The 25,496-nt window shown below is 42.1% G+C and overlaps 1 protein-coding gene across 4 annotated transcripts in view; it reads left to right on the top strand.

Annotated features, from left to right (window-relative positions):
* Positions 1-25,496, top strand: part of GATB (glutamyl-tRNA amidotransferase subunit B) — a 488,988-nt gene that overhangs the window by 167,284 nt on the left and 296,208 nt on the right. For all 4 annotated transcript variants that reach the window (XM_085641666.1, XM_085641663.1, XM_085641664.1 and 1 more), the window contains one exon: positions 13,823-13,936. In XM_085641666.1, the coding sequence (XP_085497792.1) occupies positions 13,823-13,936 (114 nt within the window). The remainder of the gene's footprint in view (positions 1-13,822; positions 13,937-25,496) is intronic.

The raw sequence follows: 25,496 nt of genomic DNA, 5'->3' as shown, positions 1-25,496 counted from the left end.
ACGGCCCAGGAGATGCTGTGAAGAAAGAGACATCTATAGGTGAAATCTGAAGTGGGTTAAGCCTGCGCTGTGTACGTGAAGGCTGAACCTATATGAGTCTGGCGTGTACCGGGACCTCTGGAAGGGTAGGGTGCCCTGAGGATGTGTACAGATCTGCTTGTTCAGCATGGGGCCCTACTATAGGTGTAGCCTGAGACTCTGGAAGGGATAAACAGATATCTCTATGCCCAACTCCGCCCCCATAGAATTGAAGTCTACACTGGGGCTATGTTTACATTCATATGTACAATTGTAGCCTGCCATACTCGCTGTTTCCCTGGTAATTATCCTAAAAGTCTTCTGGACCCCACACACCAGCCCTATGTGGAGGTTCCTGGTGTTGTAGCATGGGAGCTGGGACACGGTTTATTGCATAATGTGATGACCTGAGAAGGATCAGCTGACACTAGACCATTTAGTTTTATTGTTTTAAGTTTGCTTGCACGTGAAATCATTTGGTTGATATTGCTATATGTACAGGTTCGTTAACAATTCATATTCATTGTGTCATAATTGTATTAATTGTTTTATTAATTAATATTTAAATCTCGTTTGTTTTTACTGACATGATTATTCGTTGCACGCATCGTTTAAAACATGATGTAGTTACGCTTTGCTAATATTTATGTCGCAACATGTATAATGTATCCGAAATGTTTTGTTTATTTTAATCACATATGGGGGACAAATCATGTGTTTTTAGATTGACTACCCAGCACCTTTTAAAAGTGCACGTTAAAGAACAGTAAATGTTAAGCACCCAGGATAATGTGCTGCCTGGCTAAATACTTATCAGGTCCCAAAGGCGAGACCTATTGGCTATGCCAATGCTTGTTTAAATAATGTTCTTGCAGGAAACTGAACTGAACAGAGCAGGTAGTGTCAGAATTTAAAGGGAAATGTTTCTCAACACCTGCTTTACTTTCCTCTGTAGTTTGAACTGAAACAAATACTCCAACCATTTGGTACTCTACAGCAGCCTGGGTTCAAGATTATAGGAGCCTAACCCTGCCCCAGCACCAGCACCACAATGCTGCCTTTCTGTATCAATACCTAGAATTTCATGCAACATGTGGAATGCAGGAGATAAAACAGAACCAACCAGATAACGTCTGCTCATTTGTTCAATCCTGGTGAAAATATACCAGTTGCTTAGCGTTTACAGATGATCATGGACGGGTGAGCTACAACACTGAAAGCAGGAGGGCGGGAATGGGTAGGTGAGATAGGTACATAATATTCATGTATGAAAGGGTGATTATGCCCAGGACAAATGCAGGACATGTCAATACTGATTTGCATAAGCTGCGCCTGCCTTGAGTGGCTTATTGGGCAAAAGGTGATGGGCCGGAATACTATGCCTAGTGATCAAAGTAGTCAGACTACTTGCAAGCAATTTTCCCCATCACCTTTTGTGTATCAGATGGAAGTTGAATGTGGGAGGTCCAAAATCATGGTTTCTAACTGTGTTCTGGAGACATTGTCCCTTCCTTATGTTTGAAGGGAGGTGGTGGAAAGTAGATGTGGGGCTGATCTGACCAGCCTATATTTAGTACAGATACTCTTTGTTACCATGGAATGATGTTTACTAGTCAATATCGAAATTTGCAGTCAGTTGCTGTCCTTCTATCCTAGTTGTCAGGATTGTTGCATTTACCGGGAGCTGCTTAGATGGACATCGGAGCTATTACAGCCTTATATTGATCACTCACATTATGTTAACAGCTGAATGTTTCAATGGAAGAGAAAATATGTCTGTCATGCTGATGGGCATATTGAGGATTAAAAAATGAGAATTATGGCGTTTTAGCTGCAGCTCATCGATACAACCATATTTCCTGCTGAAATATCGACAACGGAACAAGGGTCAGATGTTAAGGGGATGCCCCTGTCTTGGGATGTCTTGGGTCCTTGGGAACACGTATTTAAACAGATCAAATACATAAAGGCTCCCCTGATCAGCACCCAGGGTAGTAAATAATGTGGGGTTTATTTATTTAATCCTGATTGCAAGATCCCTTAGTCCGCAGCTGTGGGGGCCAAAATAAATCCCACCAGTAACTAAATGGGAAGCAAAATTGAAACATCTAATGAATGGGGTAGGGTATTTTTTCCATCAGAGTGGGTCTGAGTGATATTTCTTTTTTTAGATCTGGTAACAATCATGCAGAATGGTTGTGTTGCAAAATCTTACAGAAGACCAAACAGAAACCAAGTGCAAAAATCTAGGGTTTAGATCAATAATTGAAATATTTGTATCAAGCTCGTAGCCAATCTGTAGTTCATGAAGCTATTGTAGAGTCCTGTTTTCTGTGTGTATTAATCGTATCTCACTGAATATGCTTGTAATAATGAAATAATACTTATTGACATGTAAAAAAGTGACATCTTGTGATATACGTAAAATATGAAATTATGTAACATTTTTGTACGAAATTTTTCTCTATATTTTTTGCAGTAAAAAACGATACAACAATGTGGCATAAAAAAGTTAATGTGTTTGAGAAACACAAGACTGAAAGGGTAGTCTCGTGCCCTCTGGTCTTCAGAAGGTCTGGATTATAAATTCCAAGCTGCTTCAAAAGGGTTGGGAACGGGGAGGGTTGGGTGTGAAAGATCAGCACCTTTTGGAAGGTAGGCACATGTCAGCAGGAGATTTAACACCTATGGACTTTGTGTCTGCAAAACGCAAAACAGTGGTAGAATTAATGTACAGCCTCCATGTCTTCCGCACCCTTCATGCGAGCCACATAGACTGAGCCAAATAAAATAGAGAATAGGTTTTTAAAACTGCCTGTTTCCTAATTCAAGTTCAAAGTGCCTTTTTCAGGTCTCAGCTGCAGACAGATTTATCTTTGTGTTGGCAGGCCTATTGTTTCCAAAATATGACATATACTTAGCCTGGGCTTTTGGTCAGCCACCTGCTTATGATTGAAGGACTTTGTCTTTCTTTCTTTTCTGCTCTTGGTTCCATGGCTTCCTTACCTTTTTCTTTGGTTTTTCCCACCCTAGAGCATTTTAATCGCAGTATTCTGATTGGCTGAGTTGTATCCTTCTACTAAGTACGTGAGGACACTCCTTTTTAAAATGTATTTAAGATTTAGCTTTCCATTGGAGTGCATGTATATCTTAGTCCTCTCTACCGCCTCTGTATGCACTTGCTTTTTCCTCTTCCCACACCTTTTGCCATCTCTTCATTTCCTTTTCCTCTGCTTCCCATCCCACTTCCCACACACTCCCTGTGTTAACATTTTTAGGGTCGAGCCTGTGAGAGCATGCGCAAATGCATGCATTTTGCTTGCGAGACCCTATTGTATACAAAAATGGCTTGGAGCCCGCCCATTGCTTACCGTTTGTTGTCTTCACGTCCCTCTTTACATCCACCACATATCAGGCAGCTTGTCCTTTCATCGTCCCAACGTCGATAAACTGAGTACTCGTGCTATGGCTAGCAATGGTAATTTAGCATGCAGTTCCAAGGCACCCCCTAGGGATTTGCACTTTATACATACATGTCATGTTATGTTTCCTTATTGTATGTCGTGGTTAGCTTACAACCGTCAAGTAATATGTCTGATGGTATTACCTAATCTGCAAATCTGTGAAAGCAAGTGTTGGACACACATGCATTTGTAATATTTAGCTTTGAGGTATTCGGAGCTGTGTGTGTGTATGCACGTAGGTGCATGTAATCACGGGCATCCTTGGCTTGGTCATAAGAAGGTGTTTCACTTACACATGTACTTCCATGCGGATGTTTGCTAAACATACTGTGCATACAGCGCTGTGAGCCAAGAGAGGGCGCTGCTTTCAGCACCTGTGACCTTTTGTTTTCAATCGGTGGGCTTATAGCCTGCTCATTGCTTACCATTGGTTAACTTGTCACTCTCATTTGCTTGCTTTTTACGGCTCAGCAGGCAGAGACTTCTTTCCTCTTTGTGTGTTTGTCACTCCCCTGGAGCATGGAGACATTGCTTGTGTCCTTCCGTTACTCATTTTTTTAGCCGCAGTCTTTTTGTGTTTTAGCTCTCTACCAGAGTGCATCTTTTCCAGCAGGCTTCCTCATGTACTTCTCCCCGCCCCGCGTACCTCCCTCCAGCATTTGTGTTTCTTGCCCCCACCCACTTCACCACCCTACCTCCTTCCATTATGTCTGTGTTATTGCTTGCATCATAGCACTTTTTTCCCCACCCCCTCAATTGTCTGTGTTGCACCCCTATCCTTCCTTTCCATCTCTCTACACAGCCTTTCCTTCACTCCCTCAGTGTTGCCTACGACAGCTATAAAAATTAAAAAAAAACACTATGACACGGCCAGCGCTGGCTTCCTCAGAGCGTTTTGTTTATTTTTTTTAACTTTCAGCCTTGCCACACAGCAGCCACAAGGATGCACAGCATGACTAAAAACATTGGCAAAGCCAAAAGCGGCCTTGTAGGTGTGACGTATTAGCTTTGCCAATGCTTTTTTTTTTATGAAAGGCCTGGTGCCTGGAAAGTTTTGTTAAAAAACACAAAGGTTAAATGATTTTAAAGGTATGCCTTGTAATGATATAAAAACGGATGTTTTAAAAACAAAAAAACAAAAATGAAACTCACCTGTTCTAGTTTACTGAGCGAACTATAGCTTGCGTCCCTGTCATGCACTGCTAATGATCTCACATATTACAACACTCATGACATGTTCAATGGCATTGTTGATAATATCACAGATGACTTCTCAAATGGCATCATTGATGACATCATCCAACATACTGCTCTTCAAATTACTCTTTAGACAAGCATCATTTCAAATATGAAAGTAAGTACTGAATGGCGCAGAATCATATAATGCATAAATTTCCATTCCGGCGCGCCAGCCTTGCTGAAAATTCACCTAGAAAGCATATTTGTTAGCGAGTTTTACACATCTCGAAAGCTTCAAGCTCTGCTGTACATTAGAGGCAAGTGTATTTTACAATCGCAGTGTGTGCGATGTGACCCAGTTCCTGCTTTTGGATTGTATATTGCACTCTTAACGTATGTGACTCGTCGTCATCATGTTTTACCAGGCATCAAAGCCGCTGAATAGAAGATAGTATAGTCGTCTGAATATGTACTGTAAATTCCTCCCGGGCAAACATTTAACAATGCAGCATAGTTTCTGATATTTTTCATTATGCTTTTTATGTGCAATTCCACAAAATTATGCCATGAGGCCACATGGCGTAATTGAGAGTGGCTTGAATCAAAAATCCTATTGTGGGAACACTGTGACAACAGAAACAGAAAGAACATAAGATGCACTGTTTTGGACGCAAGGACACACTTTAAAATTAGAGTGAAATATGTTTTGTGTAATTTCGCTTAATTTCCCCTCGTATTTCTGTGATTACGCGAGTGGAAATTACTTTGCTCACCCTTACTGTAAATATTATGAGAGCATATGTCTGTTTCTAGGATGCCAGCAAGAATACCTAAAAGTTGGTCTGCTTTTATTACCATTCACTAAGTTCCTGTCCTGTTCGTAAATTTATTTTTTCAGTGTGCACAATTAAGAAGTGTAATTACGTCCCACGTACATTCTTGAAAGCCAGCTAATAGTCACGGCCCGTAGACACAAGATCTCCTCGGACACCGAGCAATTGTAGTGTGAATGAGGCCTGAGAATGTGAGAATATCATCCCTAGAGAGGGGTGGGAGCGAGGGTCATGCCTATTCATAATCCCCTGTGATGTCACAGCGGAAGGCTGTGCTGTGTTTTAAATAAGGAAGAGCTTCCGGCTGGTGGGTTCTGAAGGCTGCAGCATCTCTGTGTCTCAAGGGAAGCCCAGGAAGTGCAACCTTAGAAATGTGGGTGAGGTTCAATAGATCATGGCTTTATTTCTAGAACTCAGTGCTAGATTTAGCACCACTAGATGGTGGCAGATGGACTAGCGCCACGTCAGAGGGAAATTGCGGTGTGTAGTATTTGCTGAGAGAAGCAGAAAAAGAACCCTTAGGCAATGAATGCTTAATTTGAGCTGTGTTTGTAGATGGGCTCGACCGGGACTTATTTTTCATCATCAGACTTTGAACCAGGAAAAAAGGGGAGGGCAGCAAAGGGTGAAGAAAGAGGAATGCAGATGAAAAGGATAAGGGTGAAGATAGAGATGTAAAAGAACAAGAATGAGATAAAGAGGCAGGGGGTGCAGGGTGGTGCATGAAAAAAGGCAGGAGGTATTAAAACTAGACAGCCTTGATATTCGGCAGTAATCTTCAAGAAGGTTTGGCGACAGCGGAAGTGAAGCAATCTTTACAATGGGCATGATGGGCCACTTGTCACTTCTGGAGACGCATCATTTGATTGGAGGCTTAAATTATACCTACTCATCTCAGTTCTTTACTAGAAGGTAATACCAGACGAGGTTGTAGGTGAATTACTCTCCAACACAATCCAACATCTTTGACTTAAAACATGTGATGAACCCTAATATGTGCATGCTCAGTTAAGGAGTAGACTGGTATTATACAGCCAAACTGCTCTGGGAGGTCACTCATGGCATATCTCTCTCTCTCTCGCTCTCTTGCTCTCTTGCTCTCTCTCTCTCCCTTTCTCCCTTTCTCCGCCATCCTCTATTGCTGCACGTACCTGTCCCCTGCCCATTACTTATCGTTTGGCCTACCAAAGCAAAGGGGAGGGTAAAGCCAAAGAGACCAGTATTTGAGGAAGGAAACTCCACCCAGTCAGTATAAATCAATCACACTTTTAAAGTTCTCATTTGGCTTTGCAAAGTAGACCCTACTGAGGCAAAAATGCATAACACTGGTACCTGAATATCTGTATCTCAGCCTTGCACTGGATGCACGAGGGAAGATTCTTGGAGATGCTCCTTCTCTCTCCAAAGTTGTACACCACTAATAATTAGTCCTTCACTAATATGCAAAAGAAGTTTTATAGCAGTCCCTTTTTCATTGTATACCAGGTGCTGTGTATGTACATTGTTCAAAGCAAAAAAAAAAGGGATTAGTGTGGAATGTCAGTGTAATACTTTCATATGCTTATCCAAAGGGTTTTACATTTTCATCTGAGCAAAAACCTTCCAAGACCATTAGTATGCCTTCTAAAATTCTGAATTTAGTTTAGCGTTACAGGTAAACGCGCTTTAATGGATACATGCTGATGCTGTACAGTGGAACAATTTAGGATGTCTTGGAGAGGGATAACGTGCTCATGGCATACATTTGGAAAATGTGTTCATACTTGTATTAAATCGCAATATTCTGAGTCATGTTTGTTTTTCATTTGCAATCCATCAGATGCAAGAATGTATTTACTATTTGACATGGATCTGTGATAAAGAAAGAGGTGCAGTGTTATCATCTATTCCGCTTTTTTAGTTATCCCTCTTCTTTTGAATGCCATATTCCTTCCTGGACTAACCATTGCCTGCTTCGACACAAGACTCTTTTTTTAGGTCTCGCCTAGCGTTGCTGCGCACATGCGTACTTTCAGAAAAAGGCTTTACGCCCCGCCCCTTATTTCCATTGGCTGGCATCACCGTTTATGCTAAACGGTGGCCAGCCATTGGAATTAAGCTATCTGTGTTGCCTCCCTTTGGCTTTTTTGTCCGGCCCACCCGGACTGGATCGCCTGCATTACGGCTGTCGTGACAAAGTTTCTTATCAGACGCTTCATCACGCTACCTTGCACGCGCCAGTCCGGCTCTCTGATTGGGCCAGACAAAAAAGGAGACCTGGCGTCGCATGTGTATTTTTGCATCGCGCTTTCACTTTTGAAAGCGCAATGCAAAAATAAACAGCGGATGACTGCGTGTTTATTTTTGCTTCTCGCTTTCACTTTAAATTGAAAGCGCGATGCAAAAATAAACAGCGGATGCCTGGCGATAACTTACTTCAATCGTTTCTTCTGTGAACTCTGCATTAACGTAATTTGTAAAATGTTGAGAGCGATGTTTCTTAAATACACTATTCACGTAAAAAGTCTCCTAAAATCAGTTTCTCTAACGTGGGTTACTTTGCAAATATGCACAAGTTGCAAAAACGTTCAGAGCCGCAACAGTTAAGTTTCTTCAGCGGTTCCCTGTAACTCAGATGAACTATCCGAAAGTCCAGCAAAGGGATCTTACAAAGGGGAGTAAAACACTGTACGTTAAATAGCATAATATGAAGGGGGCGTGTGCATGTGCTTGGTCCATGTTTACTGTTTGTAAATGTTTGTGCGTAGGTGAGGTAGGCCCGCGTGGAGGGGGGACCTCCCACCGTTGTTTACTTTGTCTCTGGTTCCCCTCAGGCATCCAGACTCTACCTCTCTGCGGACTTCTCTGGGTGACCCCTGGTGACCTATGCTTGTGGACCGCGCTTCCTCTGGGCACGGACCGCTCTGCTAATGTAGTTTGTCTTGAGCAGAATCAGCTTCCTGTGACAGGCCCGCCCCTTCCATGTAAACAAAAGCATGTGTGCCCTATTCCCGCCGATTTTTCTTTCTCCCGCCCATTCTCCTAGAGCTCGCCTTTATTTCTTTTATTTTTATTTTTGTCTGGTCCCTCTTTTCCCTACCTGATCCCTCTTTCCCCTCCCTAATCCCTCCTTCCCCTCCCTGATCCCTCCTTTCCCTCGCTGATTCCTTCTTTCTGTTCCTGATTCATTCTTTCTCTTCCTTGTTCCTTCTTTCTCTCCCTAGTCCACCCCGTTCCCCCTCTCACACTCTGACACTACTTTCTTTCAATTCCTAACTATTCTCCATTCGTCCCCCACATACTTCGTCTCCTCTTTGTTCCATACTTTTTCTGTCTCACATCCTTGAGCCAACTCCACAACTCATCTCTTCGCTATTCCTCCTTCTATTCTTCTCTTCTCTGTCCTCTTTCCTTCCCCGGGTTTTCTTCACTGACCTGCCTCTCCCTCCTCCTCCTGCTCCCCTCTCCACCATTCCTTCTCTGTACTCCTTTCCCTCCTTCGGCTTTACTCGCCCCTTCTTCCCTGTCCTGCACCGTCTCTCCCTTCTTCCTTCCCACTTCACCCCCCTCCCTTTGTTTCCTTCTGTCTCCGGCCCGCCCCCCCTGCAGCCTCGGCCTGGGCTGATTAATGATCACGGAAGCCCCTCCCGGGGGCTGCTGCTGGTGGAGTCCCCATTAGTGAAGGCTAACCTGTGACAGAGTGTTGGGCCCGCAGGTAGCTAACCCGCTCAACCCCAGCATCATTTGTTTAGCATGGCGGGGGCCCTGGGAGCAGCAGAGACTGTCACCTCCTGTCTGAGAGACCTGATAAAGCGCCTCTTGGTAATTACCTCCAAAAGTGCAGGTCAGCTCTTCGGAGCTCCTGGAGGCAAGAGTCTGAGTGAGTGGGGCCTTGTGGAGGAGAGGGGGCCGGCCGCTGGGGCCCGCTTAACCCAAGCCGTGCCAGGCAGCAGGGCCCGCGGTTACTGCGAGTGAAGGGCCAGAGGCCGAGCGACACTCCTACAGGGCCGAACCTATGGCTGTGAGAGCGACCGTGGATTGCAGCCCCTCACATCTAGGACAAGGGTCCGGGACGGAGTTCCCATCTAAAGCTATGAGATGCCCTCACCCACGGGCAGTTAGAGAGGTCCCTGCGTTTAGAAGTATGGGTTGGGGTGGGGCGCAAAGGACTCCGGACCGAGACAGGGAGAGGGCCTTTAAAAGGTTAGTCATCCAGGATTTTGGAGGGAAAATCACGGTGAACCAAATTCTAATATAATGAATTTATCGGTAGGAGTCCAGGTAAATCCGTAGTTTATTGGAACTTTCTGTGCATTCCAGTGTTTGCAAAGAACTCTGTGCAGCTAATATCTTTTAAGCCAACAAAATGCAGCGTTACAACCGAGTATGAGCTTGGCCTAACCCATAGTTAGGAATTTCAGCGTTGCTGGCCTGGTACAACCCACTGACGTGTTTGATTGTAAACCAAAAGGTACAGACTGGTATGTATTGGAACGCTAGTCTAGGCCTACAGGCCAGTGTGGACCCAAATCCAGACCAACAGACCATCACTGAAGACTTACAGACTCTTAAATACCTTTGTATGGCCCTAGACCTTGAAACTAGTGCCTAGACCTACAGACCAACATCTTGGCACACATTTACAGCATTGTCTAGAAACAGCTCGACTGTACCTCGCTGTTTGGCCACAAATGCAGTATTGCAAATCAGTGTCTGGGTGCGAACCTAGAGCAGGGCATGGTGTTGCTCTGGGAACATTTCTAGACATGCAGAGTGGACACAATTTGGACCTTAGAGCTCAAGCCTGAATGGAAATCTAGACTCCGATACTGATGGTGTGTGTAAACCGATCCCTAGAGCCAGTGTCTTCTACAAACATACAGCAATATCGGGACAAAAACTAGAGTGGGGAAGCCATGCCTGCTGCTTGTTACTTTAATCACTGCAAGTCAGAGCCAGAGTTTAAAAAACACATGAAATAACTCGAACACGATTATATTCGCGGGCTAACTCAGAAGACTCCTGTTGTGCAATAACGATAACAACTGTGTTCCTGATCTGGCTACCGTGGAACTGGGCAGTCCCACTGCAAAATGAAAGGCATCCCAATATAAAGCCCCCGTTTTATCTCAGCAAAAGAACCAGACCTAGACCTGTATTCGTATTACGACAGTCACCCGTGGATCAAACTCTGGTCCTATATGACCAGACCACCAGCCGCATTTGATTTACGCTCTCTGAAAAGGGAAACCCCAGCTCCATTATGGGTAACACGACGGACGCTCACAGTTTTAACTCAGCATCTGAAAGCAGCTGCACCACATGCGCTGCGCTATATATTACTTCCACATAGTACAAAGTGCCTATGTAGACATTTGTTTTTTTCTGCACAATTGTTGCAAGATGACGTGAGCACTAGGAACCAAAGCTCTGTTAAGTATGAACTACCACCAGGGCAGTGCTTACATTTGTGGGTATAACCCTGGAGTGGCCATGTGACGTCATGGACCCCTTATGACATTAATATGACACTATGACCACCAGTGTATCACAGGCGGGCAGGCCTCCCAATTGGCACACACAAAATAATTATAGGTGGCTGCTACTCTAGAATGCAGTTTATTTATATAGCGCAAGTGCTAAAGTGATAAGTGGCTGTACTAGAGTGCTGAGAGAACAAGCATTAGAAATGCAATAGGTCTCGCCTTTGATTAAGTTAAAGCCATTTGCTTTGCTATTCCATACCATTAGCAAGGCAAATGGCTTTAACTTAATCAAAGGAGAGCCCTATTGCATTTTCAATGCTTGTTTTCATAGAAGCTTAGTTGTTAAATTGTTAAACCACAGAAAAAATATAAGCATGTGGGCATAGCACAATGTGTATAACCTTGTGTATAAGCTCGCTGTATAGCCTTAAGCAGACTTCTGACAGGGGCAGCTCCTCCGTTAGGTTGGAGGAGTGTCACCCTACTAAAAAATTGACCCCATAGATGGAAAAATAGAATGGCAGAAAAAAGTTCATTTATTACCTTTTTTTCCAAAACCTTGTCTGAGCCACGCGTCAAGACGGAGGGGTGGGGGCGGGGCTTTCTGATTTCTGCTGCTGCCAATCAGGCAGCAGCAGAAAGCAATGATAGGCAGGGCACTTAGGTTAAAGTGTACATGTCTTTGTGGCCGGCTGCCTTGCGATGGCCAGCCAGATATGCACATTTTTAACTTCTCTTACCCAGCTGCCTTGGACAGCTTGGTTAGAGACAACATAGGGTCCCAGTATCCTCGGGAGCGGTGAGCGCTGAGGGAGGCCTGGTGCTGCGCTTATGCAGCATGAGAGTAGCATCAGGATCGGTTACTGCAGTTTCCTGGAATCTGCCTGCCTAGAGAAGACCCAAGCGTGGATGAGGATGTCGGTCCAGTAAGAAAAGTTTTTTTACTTGTTTTTTACTTTTATTTTTGTCCCTTCCACCCTCCTTACATGGCAGCTACCACTGACTTCTGAGGATGAATGAACCTAGCTGCAATCTTTACTGCGTAATTACAGTGCTTTGTGTGCACGACAAGAGTTTTGTGTGGATACTAAGACTGGAAAACCCTCTTCAAATGCGGACTGCTAGAATCCCCTCTCCGAAATATCTTCCTAGACTTTTTTAATGTAATAGTTGAATTAGAATTGACCATACAGTATGCAGTATTAAACTGAACATGTCTTTGTATATAAAGAAGAAATAACAATATTAAAAAACTAAGAACTTTCCAATGTTTACCTTGGGTAGAAATCTTGATCTGCATCTTATTCTTAAATCCGCCCGTTTTCCCATACCACGTGTTTCAAGACTGGGCTGATTTAGAGCTAGAGTCCTCACATACTTGGGGGGGAAGTGCTTGAGTGGGAATATTCATTAGTCGAAATTTGTGTGAGGAGAAATGTATGTAAGGGGATCTTTATGGTACCCTGTTTTGGTCTGTAATTTTGCCAAAGATGGTTTAGAAGCCCATTTTGAAATGCTATTGCAGGACTCTCTGGAGACTGGTAACTGGATACCACCAAACATCTTGCAGTTGAAAGATTGAATAGTTTGGCTACTTTCAGAAAGTAATGTGCAGCAATGCAAAACTGCAATTTCTTTTGAATTTGGGGATTTACATGTTCAATATATTTCTCAAAGAACTAGTGTACAGGCCCACTTCTAAGTTCTTATCAACAGGCTTGCATTCCCGAAATGTAATCTCTGAACGAAAGGTGCCGAGAAATTTGGAAAAAGCACAAAGCTATGCCAATGCTACCATTACAACAACAAAAAATTACTTGCATGTGGAAAATGGGGTAGATCCTTTCAGGGAATCAAAATGCTCTCTTTATCCCCCAACACATGTAACCTATTTTCGCAGCTGCTGCTAGCTCGCTCTAAGGTGTTGTTAATGTATTTCCTAAATTTTTTGTGGTTTGTTAACCATGCAGAATGTGGATTTACTCGTGATTTCACATGTACACACTGACACACTGCGAATGCCTTTGAAATTATTTTGCTATGACATGTAGGCGTGTGTTTTTCTGCCTTATGTAAACTTGCCCTCAACTTAGGCCCAAACGCCATACTCCTCAAAATGGATGTCTCCCCATGTGCATTTCACTGTTCATTATTTCTGCTGCACACAGTCAAGCGGAGTCATGTTTGTTTATTCCCATTGACATTGTGTTTGCAGTTCATGATGAAAACTTTTCAGCATGGTCACAATAATGTAACATTTCAAGGCCCTTCTGCTAGCTCCCTGTACCTTTTTCATTCATAATGGTTAACTGTAGGTTGTTCATGTAACTACGTTGTCATGCCATCTTCCGATGACCTTAGCATAGAGTGGGCACAATCAGAATTCATGTACTGGGGTATTGCATAGTTGCTAAAACAATGAGGTTTTATAACTTTGTGCTCTGATTTGTTCCGAATGTGACACTTGCTCACACCATGATGATTTTACAGTTTTAATGATTTAATGTGCTAAAAATAGGTATCTGAAACCCCTGATTTTGGGGGTGAGCCCGAACTTTCTTGAGTGCTTTTCTGAATGCTGTTAGAGATACTTTCCATTTTGCTATTGCTGCTTTAGGACTTTTTTTTCCAGATTTTCTACATTATTCTGTACCCTCTGTGTTGGGCCAATAGTTCTCATTTCTGGTGCCATTTTTTGTTTCCCTGTACTCCTACTTGTTTTATGAATCTTTTTATTTTTCCGATAGGTGCGTTCTCAGATAATGCAATAATGATGTCCATGAAGCAGTGTACTTGTCTTTGAAGTTTTTTGCATGCATACGGAGTATTGGCAGCATGTAAATTATACATTATTCCCCCGTAGGTCCTCAACAGGCGGTGCGTGGAAGCAGCTGTGATGACAGGCCTGGCTCTGAACTGTAGTATAAACAAGAAGTCCTTGTTTGACAGAAAGCACTATTTCTATGCAGATCTGCCGGTACGTATGCGCCTGCGAGACATACTGAACCACTGCCATTTACAAACGTGTTGTCGCTGGGCATGTGTCATTTGTTTGTTTTCTCTCCCACTCTGTTTTTTCCCGCCTCTGTGAGCCATCACGCCATGGCTCTTTCTAATAAAAGGCCCCAGTGTGTTTAGCTCGCAGTGTTTGCTGACTTAATAGCTTAACCTTGGCTGTTGACTGTGCCGACGTCACCTTCATAATAGTTTGGTGTAATTGAATTGAGGTTGGAGCCGTCGTGCCTACTCGTTCGTCACTTCCTGCCTTTGAAAAGAATTGTCTCTGAGAGTGAACCATGGTGATAATGGCTTCGGTCCTAACATGAGCACACTACAGCCATTTATAAGTTTTACGGACAAAACTCATTTTATGTTTATTACACTAAATCCCGCTAGAACATTGGGCCAGTCGTGATCCGTTAATACTTTTAAAAACTCTTACTTTGTCATTAAACGTTTTTGTTTAGTGGTTAAAAACATTCAACTATCCAAGTTTCACTTAACTTAATTGTAGTTAGTTGGTATTCCACCTCCAGTCCTCGCATGGTTTGATGCAAGTGCTGCTTGATAGCGGTTTTAGTTGAAAGTTTCTCAGGGAGATACCTTTTTTATCTGTTTTTAGTCGTTTGCAGCATTGGCAATGCAGCATTCACAGTGCATTATTTCAGTAGTAGCAAATGGACTCAAGCACATCAGAGCCACAGGCCCATAGAAAGAGAAAGGAAGGCAATAGTACAGCCCACTCTTATCATAACGTTTTCTATGTACAAATTGATAGTTAAAGACAACCATACAACATTTGTGTTTGCACTACCGTGAGGGGCATACGCTTTTCTCGTTTATTTGGCATGCCTGGGTGTCTCGACGAGGGAGTCCGATCAGACATTAGCTCATGCAGTGGCATTAGGAAAGGGGTCATTAGTGACCTAGCACATACTCGGTAATGCTCTTTACCTACCGATTCATCAGTCCTACTCTCAAAAGTCTGTTCCCTATCCATTCCCAGATCTCTTCTCTCTCTGATACGAAGGAAAATTACACCTCGTTCCAAACGCGTGCTAACCGCGTCCTATGCAAACCTTGCTTCTCCTCCCTGGCAGTCCGGCGTGGTCTATTTCTCTAGCATCTACTGCCATCTGTTCTAGGTGGGACCCTCCGCAGGTTTCCCCTCTTTAGCAGTTGTCCTCTTTGCTATTAAGAATGCCAGGTCCACAGAGCCATTACCAGTCTTTTTTCTTCTTTGGACATGGAAAGAGTCCCAACAAGCAGCATTTTGGGGTTCAAAAGCCTTCCTTTGCTTATGTTCTTATGAGTGTACAGTTTCTCCCTTCCATAATTGGATTATTACGGGACATTTCCTCACCATATGGAAAAAAAAGGCATGCTTGAGTCTGCATCTTGTCCAGGCTACCATTGTGGACCAGTATATCCCATCGATCCATTTGGGAGTGTGGTATGTCCTGTGAAGATAAATACATTTGAGTATATTTAAATCTAGCATCCCTTTAAACCCAGTGGGTGCACTGGAAGGGTCTTTCCCAGTCCTCTAGTTCCTGTCCCAGGTTCGTCTTTCATATTGCTTTCAATCACGTCATATTAGTCTTGGTCATAGACAGGAGAAAAGAAGGAAAGAGAAAGAAAGCAGGATAAAGAAAGAAGGAATGATGAAGAGAAAGAAGCAAATTAAAGAGAAGGAATGAATGCAAGAAAAAACGAGCAATAGAAAGAGGGAGAAGAAAAGACAGAACGAAATAAGGAAAGGGTGAAGAAGGGAAAGATAGAAAAAGAGCAAAGGAAAGAGAAACAAAATGGAAAGAAGGCATGCAAAGGAAAAAAGGAAAGAAAGAAGGCGAAAGAAGAAAGGAGATGCAAAAAGGCAGAAAGAGAAATAAAGAAGGCAAGAAAGAGAGAATGAAAGAAAAAAAGACAATGAAAGAAGCCAAAGGATGAAACAATGAAATAGAAGGAAGGAATGAGAAAGAAAGGCAAAAAGAAAGAAGGAGAGAAAAAATTAGAATAATTTAAAACTGACCAGTGTAAAATGGACACAATCTGATATGATGTGAAATAGCAGCAGTGGGAAAAGCAAAACACTCCAAACATTATTTACAACAATATTGGTAATAGATGGGATCCGATAACGATGGATTGTGCATCAGAAGTGTCCTGCTGTCACACCAGACTCTAAACATCAAGGCAGCTCTAAAGTTATTACAAAGTAAAAATATAAACATTGGCACTGTAGGCAAGTAGCTTGTGCGTGGTTGTGCTCCTTGTGAGAGAGCAAGATGCAGCCACTCAAAGTGAAGATAACCAGTGGCTCAAGAAGGGTGACCCACTGCCCCTTGCTATATGCTGTAGCGGGCAGAAGAAGAACGTGAATGACAACAGATCAATGGATGAAGAGTGGTGCCTGAAACCCCTGGTATGTAAATATATTATATATACCTTAGTAAAATCTAAAGGTCTTGGCTAAAAGCTGATCTAAAAACTAAAGACATTAAATTCTTATGGCGGCCATTCAGAACCTACTGACATTTGCCCCACAAAGGTATTAAATATTCCTTGGAGGATCCCTTTATACACTGCCCTGGAAAGCCATCCTTGCAAGTCTGAGAATCAAAGGTGACTGCCTCAGCTTTTGTAACAGACTGGAGATTTATTTTTTTCCAAGTTCTCTGACAGAAAGATTTCCAAATCTATAGAAGTTATCATTCACTCAACCTCGCAGTCATTTTCAATATATCTTAGCATTGTCTTAAACCAAGGTATTCTAAAAGCAAGATGAAAACGAGCTATAGAACATTATCCATTCAAGGTGTAGCATCTTGCAAAGTCTGTTCGTTTAAAAACATACAGTAAGGATTTCAAAATGCTCTTTGTTTACAACTAACACTCTAAAATGTTAGTCTAATTTCCTACGGGTGAAAAGAGATGGTTTGGTATGCCTTTTGATGCAGGTAGTGAGACAAACCTCACTATACAACTAATGAATATATTCTATTGTATATTTGGAAGATGTAGTCTATAGCACACATTTGTTGGGACATAGTCTGGCAGATATACTGAGGGTCACCACTGAATGCAGAGGTGGCTCCTCCGCTAAGGCAAAGGAGCTCGCCCAACTGCTCTTCGAGCAGGAAAAATAAAATGATAATAACATGGTTATTATCATTTTATCTTTCGCAGGTTTGGGACTGGGTTAGGGAGGGGATGAAGGCACAGGGGGAGGGGTGGTTTGTGCAAACTAAGTCTGGGACCGGCCAAACAGTCATGTGTATGTAGCATATTTACAGCCTGGTGGGTAATATGCCCAGGCCCCCAGTCCCCATCTGAGCACCTATCCACGGCGCTCAGACCAATCACAACGCTGCAGTGCGGCATTGTGATTGGTTTAGGGGAGCCAATCACAATGTTGCATTGCAGTGTTGTGATTAGCTATGGGGAACCTAGATGCTTCCTGGTTCCTGGACTCAGGGGAAGCGAGGAGAGATGGCCGGCAGAAGAGGTAAGTGTTTTTTTTTAAACAAAATGTTGTTCCCACCCGCTACCCTCCTTCCCCCGGCCCCTCCACCCTCATTCCCAGCCAGCCACTAATGACTGCACTAGGGGTGTGAGACAGGGTTGCATCCTAGCGCCCTTTCTATTCACGCTATATATAAATGGCCTGGATAAAGCACTGGGAGAACTGGGGGTAGACTGTCCTAGAGTGGCCAATAGAAGCATACCTGTCCTTTTATATGCGGATGACGCAGTACTCCTGTCACGTACAGGGAGGGGACTGCAGTCTCTTATTGATGGCTTTTGTGGGTTTATGGCAAACTTAGACTTATCTCCCAATTTAACAAAATCATACATCATGGAAGCAGGAAAAAGACCAACGAGGAATTTTAATTTTAAAATTGGGGGTCATAAATTAGAGAAGGTCGAGGTCTTTAACTATTTAGGGATAGTTTTCGACAAACACCTCAACTTTAAGACACTACTCTCAGAAAAATGTAATCAACTCTCGAGTACAATTGGCTCAATAATGAATCGAGCTACGAGATTAGGCCGTTGGTCACCGAATGAAATATTGAATTTATATAACTCAATCTGTTGCTCCAAAATCATGTATGGGAGTGAGGTTTGGGGATTCAGAAACACTTCCATGATACAATTAGAGGAAAACAAGTTTCTTAGAAGGATTCTGCAAGTCCCTCAAAGTATCCCGGCCTTTATTGTTCATGAGGAGCTAGGGCTCCCCTACATTACTGATAGAGTAAGCATCGAACCAATAGTGTGCTGGATTAAAATTTGGACCAACCCCGAGGCTAGCCTAAGTAGAGAAATAATCAAAGACTGTATTAATAGGGACAAAGGATATAGGATACCATGGCTAAAATATGTGAAGGACACGTTGAAGTGGTTGGGCTTTGTAAACTGTTTTGAGGAACCCACATCTCTGACCCCCCAGTTAAAAGCAGATATAAAAGCAGAATATTTCAGGCGTCTAGCCTGTGCCCGGGAAGATAGTGAAATACTGAAAGGGTCAGTGCGATCACACATATTAACAAAATCTGTCGTAGGTCTAGAACCTTATCTGGCGCAGATATATAATAAAAATGACAGATTTTTAATGACCAGATTCAGACTGGATCGTTTACATCACATCTTAGCTGTTCCCGCGGGGTTCACAAGAGATATTGGATCAAAGGGTCCTTGCGGCTGCGATCTGGGATCTCCGCAGGACACCTTCCATTTTGTATTCTTTTGTCCATTTTATGAATACCCGCGGGCTGTTTTCTTAAAAAACCATCCTAAGAGTGAACAAATTTACTCATGTTAGGGTAGCACTCTTATACTTGAAACTCTCCTCGGAACCCCTTACCTTGTTTTGCACCGTGAACTTTTTAAGACTAGCTGCAAAATTAAGGAAGTCTAGACGTGAGGTGTAAGCAACTTTGCTTGCTGGGCACCGATGGTTGGGTGATTTGATTACAGTTGTATATGTCCGGTATATAACTGTAGACATTACAGAGGATGTATGTAAACTATGAATTGTATGGCATAGTGTATCAGGGATGTTTTATGGTATTTTTAATATGCTATAGCCTATTTTATAAAGCATTGTTTTAAACTGGCTATGATCATGCATTTTAATTAATTTTACTGTGTTGGTATCTCGTACCTTATAGCTGTTAGCACTCTGCACTTTAAATATGTTATGAATTCGCAGCCTTTAATAAGTCCCAGTGTAACCCTGTTATTAAGGTCCTGGACAGACTCTGTAGAAATGATTTATTTTAATTATTTTAAAATTAGTTGCCCATATTATTGTATTGTGACATGTGAAAATGTATTGTTCTTTTCTTGGATGTTTCAATATCCGAATAAAGATATTTTGATGATGATGACTGAATGGCTCAGTATTTTGAATACCTTTATACCATTGTACAGCCAATTAAAGCATTGCTTTTAAATGGTGCTCAATGTTCCCTGTGAGTATATTTTCTTCTGTGCATGGTATGTACAATGTGTATTATATGTATTTTTGTCCAGGGTTTTAATTTGCAGCTGTTCTGCTGTTTCAGACGCTTCCCAGATGGATCATTTAGAGTACCAGCTGATCACCCAGTGTTTATGATGGACATATTGAAGTTTTTGGTGTTGCATACTACAATAATCCACAAACCGGCTACCTCACTTACCACTCGCTTATTGTATGCTTGCCTTTGACCCTGTGCAGCACCCCGCTGCCTTGTGGCTACGTACACACTGTACCAACACCACATACATGCATCTGCTTCCTGCACTCTCGAACTGGAAAGTATGAAATCAGTTAATCATGAAGTCACGATTTCGCCTCTGAATGAGTCTCTGTTGTCAAGAACAGATACATGGATAGATAAATAAATGTGTTATTCAAAGAACTCTCTTTAAGTCAGGGGCATTTACAGGAAAGAAGTTTTAGTGTGTGGATGCGAATTACCAAGATCCAAACATTGAGAGGGCCTGGGTATTTTTTGGACCAGAGTTCCTAATCTTGTTGGGTACTCACGCCGAAACGCGCGTCGAATAATATTCAGTCACGTTATAATATTGTTCATTTTTCATGTATAATACTATTTTTATGATTGTCATGATTTTAACTCTAGATATCTGTAAAATACCTTGTTGTTTTTCATATAGTTTCTTATGAATGATTTTAATTAAGAAAATAAATATACACTTATTTTCATGTCCATTGTTGTTTTTAGTTCTGTCCTTTTGACCTTGTGACACATATTCAGCTTTATCAGTGATGATTGCCTAGGTTGTTATTTGTCAAATACATTTAGAAAAAACATCCATCATGGAGATGATATATTTTTCTGAATCACCAATAGGACCCATGATATCCACCGCAAGACTTTCCCAAGGTGCACTAGGACATAAAAAATCACTCATTGGAGGTCTAAGGGTTTTGAGAGTTTTGTCAGCAGTAGAACACAAATCACAATCTCTTATTAGCCTTTCTACAGAGATATCTAAACCTGGCCACCAGAATCTACTCTTGACAATGCACTTTGTTTTAGAAATTCCCAAATGTCCTTCTTGGCACAAAGCAAGAATCCTTTCTCTCAAGGCTGATGGGGGTACCATCTTGTCAACAAACGGATCCGTGGGTCTACAAAAACACAACCGAGAGCCAATGAGAACAACCTAACGAAAAGAAACAGTCCTCATGAAGAGGAATAAGTCCCATCACCCACCGAAGTGGCATGCTTCATCATATGGGACCTCCTCTTAACTGCACCTGGTGCAGTTAAGGAGCTACAACTCCTTTGCTAGTGTCAAAAGAAGGAGGAGCTTCACGGATGTTTTGAAATAGATCTACAAGGATAAGGTCTCCTAAAATTTTGAAGAAGGTACCTAAGGTGTAGTGTGACTAAGAATAAACGTTGTGCAGTGTATATAACCAGTGAGATAAAATTGACTACCTAAAGAAAAATAAGTTTATTCAATATCTAAAGGTGCCACAAGATAAAACCAATGTCCATGTGCATGAAAAATCTATATGCACATTAATGACAAAAATGGTCGACATGTTTCAGCCGGTGATGATCAAACATTATGATCGCGGCTTTCTTCAGGACCAAAGTGATACTACTACAACAAAATCATAAACAGTGTGCTAGAATGTCAAATTGGACAATACAACCTACATGTATACCTGCTACTTGCAGAGTCAGTAACACTGTAGGAATGCACAAAAACCCCTGTTGGAAGAGAGAAAACAGGAGAACACAACATAGTCTTAAACTTGCATTGCAAACACGGCCATCAATTGTGTCTACTAATTAAAAATTTAACCAATTCTCAAGAAGAAAACAAACAAAGGTTTTCTTACCCGCATCTAGTCGGGGATGTATTACAACGCTCCTGGTGACGACTCAGGGCGTGAGACAGCGATCTAAACAGAAAAAAGGGAAAAAAACGCTAAAAACAGAAAGAAGCCAACATGGTAAGCCTCATTCCTATAAGTGGCATCAAAGGTATGATTGGCATATACTCTTATGTAGCCACAACACAAACACTAAAAATCATAACTGATCAATGGGGGAATATTTTGAGGCAGAGATACACCATGAAAAGGTGATCGGTGTAAATATCAATGCTGAATGCTAGGGGCATCTTACTCCATACCTCGAGATGAAAGACTGCGAGATACGGTCAATAATTGGACCATCATCTCTGACAATGAAATAAACAAAACGAAGGACAGTTAGTGCTCAGCATCTGCATGGTGCACGAGACGTATGGCCTATCCTGCTCCAAAAAATATATATATATACACACAACTGATGCAAGCACGTCAATTCATATGGCCAGGTAAGAGGTGGTAACAGTAACTTAAGGCATGACGCGATCATGAGTGGAGATGAAAGCCGACAGATATCAGCTAAAATTTGATAAGGTTAAATAACGGCCGCTTACCTATCCGTTGCTATCCCGGACGGTCTTCCTGATCGTACCGAGCGGTAGTGACGGTAGACAAAGCGCGGCTTTTAAACACCACTCCATCGAAACTGTTGACGAGGAATGAACTTGTCACGTGATAGGAGTATGGTAGCTTCAAGCTACGGCGCCCGCGCTGGGGCAAAACTCAAATGGGCTGGGAAATGTAGTACATACTACCCGTCTCGAGTCTATAGATAAACTGGAGTGCGTGATTGTCAATATCACTACAGTAATCCACAATACTACGCCTAGTAAGCAGAATTCAACTTAATTCGGCTAAAAATAAATTTACAGGCACGGGTAAGAGAGTGCACAGATTACAAAGCACCTCTTTGTCATTAAAACGCTACAACTTAATTAGCCAAAAAAAGGGGGAATACTGCTACAACAGATTGCTGGAGCAAGAGCACAGAAAAAAGAACACTGCCCAGGTAGCAGTAAATAGTCACGAGTACATACATGTACAAAAATAAATAAAAGAGGAGGGATGACTAAACCTTGAGAAGTCACATCGTAATGTTAGTAAATCAACCAATCTCAACATTTCAGAATACAGCGCGAGTAAAAAGCTGTAAGACATGACACTCAGAGGCGTTCAGCGTATGGAAGTCCAAGGAATCGCATCATTTAACCCACAGACATCGCTGTGTAACTTGAACACCCAGCGCTGTTCTTTTTTAAATAGAAATGTTGATATGTCCGTAACATGCAGGGGAATGAATGGTTGTTCCAAAATGGTCCAAGAGATATCATCAGGTTTATGGTTCAATTCGACAAAATGGGTAGTCAAGCGAGTAGATTGTTTCTTGCACCTAATGGTGCTTTTATGTTCCATAATCCTCAGCTTGACTTTCCTAATTGTCATACCTACATACCTCTTATTGCATGGGCACGTGATAAGATAAATGACTTTATCACTATTGCAATTTGTATGTTTAGTGAAGGATATTGTCTCTCTCGGAGATTCTGAGAAAGAGCATCTGCATGTTTCTTAAAATTGTCACCCGTGGAACAATTGCGTCTTAGCCTCAGGAACTGTCCAAAAGGCAATCCATCTCGTAGGGATTTAGGATGGAAGCTATCATAGGATAGAATGGAATTTCTAGCCATCGGCTTGGTGTAAAGTTCACTCGCCAGGCTGGATTGAGCAGTATTAGAACTGTTAGGTTTGGGAGGGCTACATAATGCAACTCTCTTCAGGCTCCAGCACTTCCCATCATCCAACACAACTGCATTTTTCCTTAAAGCTACAATGCGTTGGGGAAGAAACAATTTGCTGACACCCTTCTTCGTAAAACCAGGTTTTTTTATTCGAACCCATTGACCAACATAAATATTGACATTTTTTGTACCATGTTTGTGATCATAGAATTTTTTGTATTCACCCTGTTTGATGGATAAATTATTTTTAACCTCAACCGAAGACCAGTATACTTCCCCAGAGTTTTTAATCCACCCAGGGTACCATTTTCCTCTCGGTTTTCTTCCCCTCATGAGCTCAAAAGGGGAAAACTTTGTTGAATCAGCAATGGCCACTCTGTATGCCCATAAGGTTTTAAAAATTTGAATTTCCCAAGGGAACACTATTTTGGCAAGCTAACTGAATGGCGCCTTTTAAGACCCTATTATACCTTTCAATTAAACCATTGCCACTTGGATTATATAAAGAAGTGGTTTTGTGAGTAATACCACACTTGGATAAGTAATGAGTCATGGTTTCTGAAGTGAATTGTACGCCATTATCACTAATAATACTAGCTGGAATACCTTCAGATGTGAATACCTCATCAAAAAATGCGATTACAGATTCTGTATCAATCTTTTTAATAATCTTGAGGACGGGCCATTTAGAAAAAACATCCATCATGGAGATTATATATTTTTCTGAATCACCAATAGGGCCCATGATATCCACCGCAAGACTTTCCCAAGGTGCACTAGGACATAAAAAATCACTCATTGGAGGTCTAAGGGTTTTGAGAGTTTTGTCAGCAGTAGAACACAAATCACAATCTCTTATTAGCCTTTCTACAGAGATATCTAAACCTGGCGACCAGAATCTACTCTTGACAATGCACTTTATTTTAGAAATTCCCAAATGTCCTTTGTGGCACAAAGCAAGAATCCTTTCTCTCAAGGCTGATGGGGGTACCATCTTGTCACCTCTCATTAAAATACCCTCTAAACATGACAATTCGTTCCTGACTTCCCAAAAAGGTTTAATCTCACTTACATCAGGCTTACAAAGCCAACTACCAATGACCGATTTCAAAACTTCCTTCAAACAGTCATCTTTGGAAAGAGCCTCATCCCACTCATTTTTTTTTAACGCTTCCATACCATGATCCCAAAGTAGTGCAACTTGCACATTGTCCATAAGCTCATCCTTGTTCTCTACCAATTGGACTGACAATCGTGACAGAAAATCAGCTACAGCGTTTTTTTTCTCCAGGCAGATATTCAATTTTGTATAAAAAATCAATAAGTCTCATTGAGATGCAAGCTAACCTAGAAGACACATTTATCATACCAACATTTTTAAAAACTTTAACGAATGGTTTGTGATCGCACTTGATAGTAACTTCATTTCCCCATACGAAAGTGCGAAAATGCTCTAGAGCCCAAACACAAGCAAGAGCTTCCCGTTCAATTACTGCATATCGGGTTTCAGCCGGAGACAATGATCTTGAAGCATAAGCTACAATATACAGCTTTCCAGCTGTGGTTTGTGCTGATTTCATAGCATCAAGAAGTTATTTAATTAGTATTCACATCTGCTAAAAGACCCACCGTATAACCTTTAATAAAAATAGCATAGGGCAACTAGGAGACAAGGTGAGGACGTCCCTCTCACTCAAACAGCAACAGATAATTGACTTTAGTAAGGTATCGCCATGGGCCAGCACCCCCACTCTAAACACTGTTCCTACTCAGCTGCAAGCCCTTCAGCTGTTTGTTCCTAATGCCTAGCACCCTCCCATATCTCCATTGTGCCCCTTCCACCTTCTCTTGTGGACACGTTACCCACTTCATAACTCCCTCTTGTGGTCCCTGCCGACATGCGCCACCCAGCGGCTTCTCATAAGTGCCAATGGGACCAGATTGATTTTTTTCTTTTGTTCGAAATGAAAGGTGGACTGTGCCGAAGGCTCCCTTGCCTTCAGTATGACCCTCTTTTTGTTTCAGTGTAAAAAAAGGCCAGGTTTCTAGACTGCCTTAATTATAGTCCTTCCTTTCTTTTTATGTCATAGAAATCAAAGAAGGATCCTTTGCCACCTGATATTTATTTGACATAGGAACAAAAACAGAACTGTATCAAAGATAGGGGAACCTGTAATGCCATCTGCTCTGCCTTTTTGGTTCCTTGGCTTTAATGCTTTTATGCTGCATGAGTTGTCACATTAAACCCAAACCTCTTGGCTTTGGCAACTATTGTTTTTGTTGTGCAGCATCTTTTCGGCAACTGTCCAAATTAATAGTGCGCTGTTCTGCTTCTGGTCATGCTTAGTTAATCCTATGTCCAGTCATGCTCTTTACATCGGGCGGCATCTTAG

The sequence above is a fragment of the Triturus cristatus genome, chromosome 2_2, assembly GCF_964204655.1.
Source record: "Triturus cristatus chromosome 2_2, aTriCri1.1, whole genome shotgun sequence".
NCBI classification, from domain to species: Eukaryota; Metazoa; Chordata; class Amphibia; order Caudata; family Salamandridae; genus Triturus; species Triturus cristatus.
Note: the sequence above shows the minus strand (reverse complement) of the source record. Positions and strands in the feature narration are given on the sequence as shown.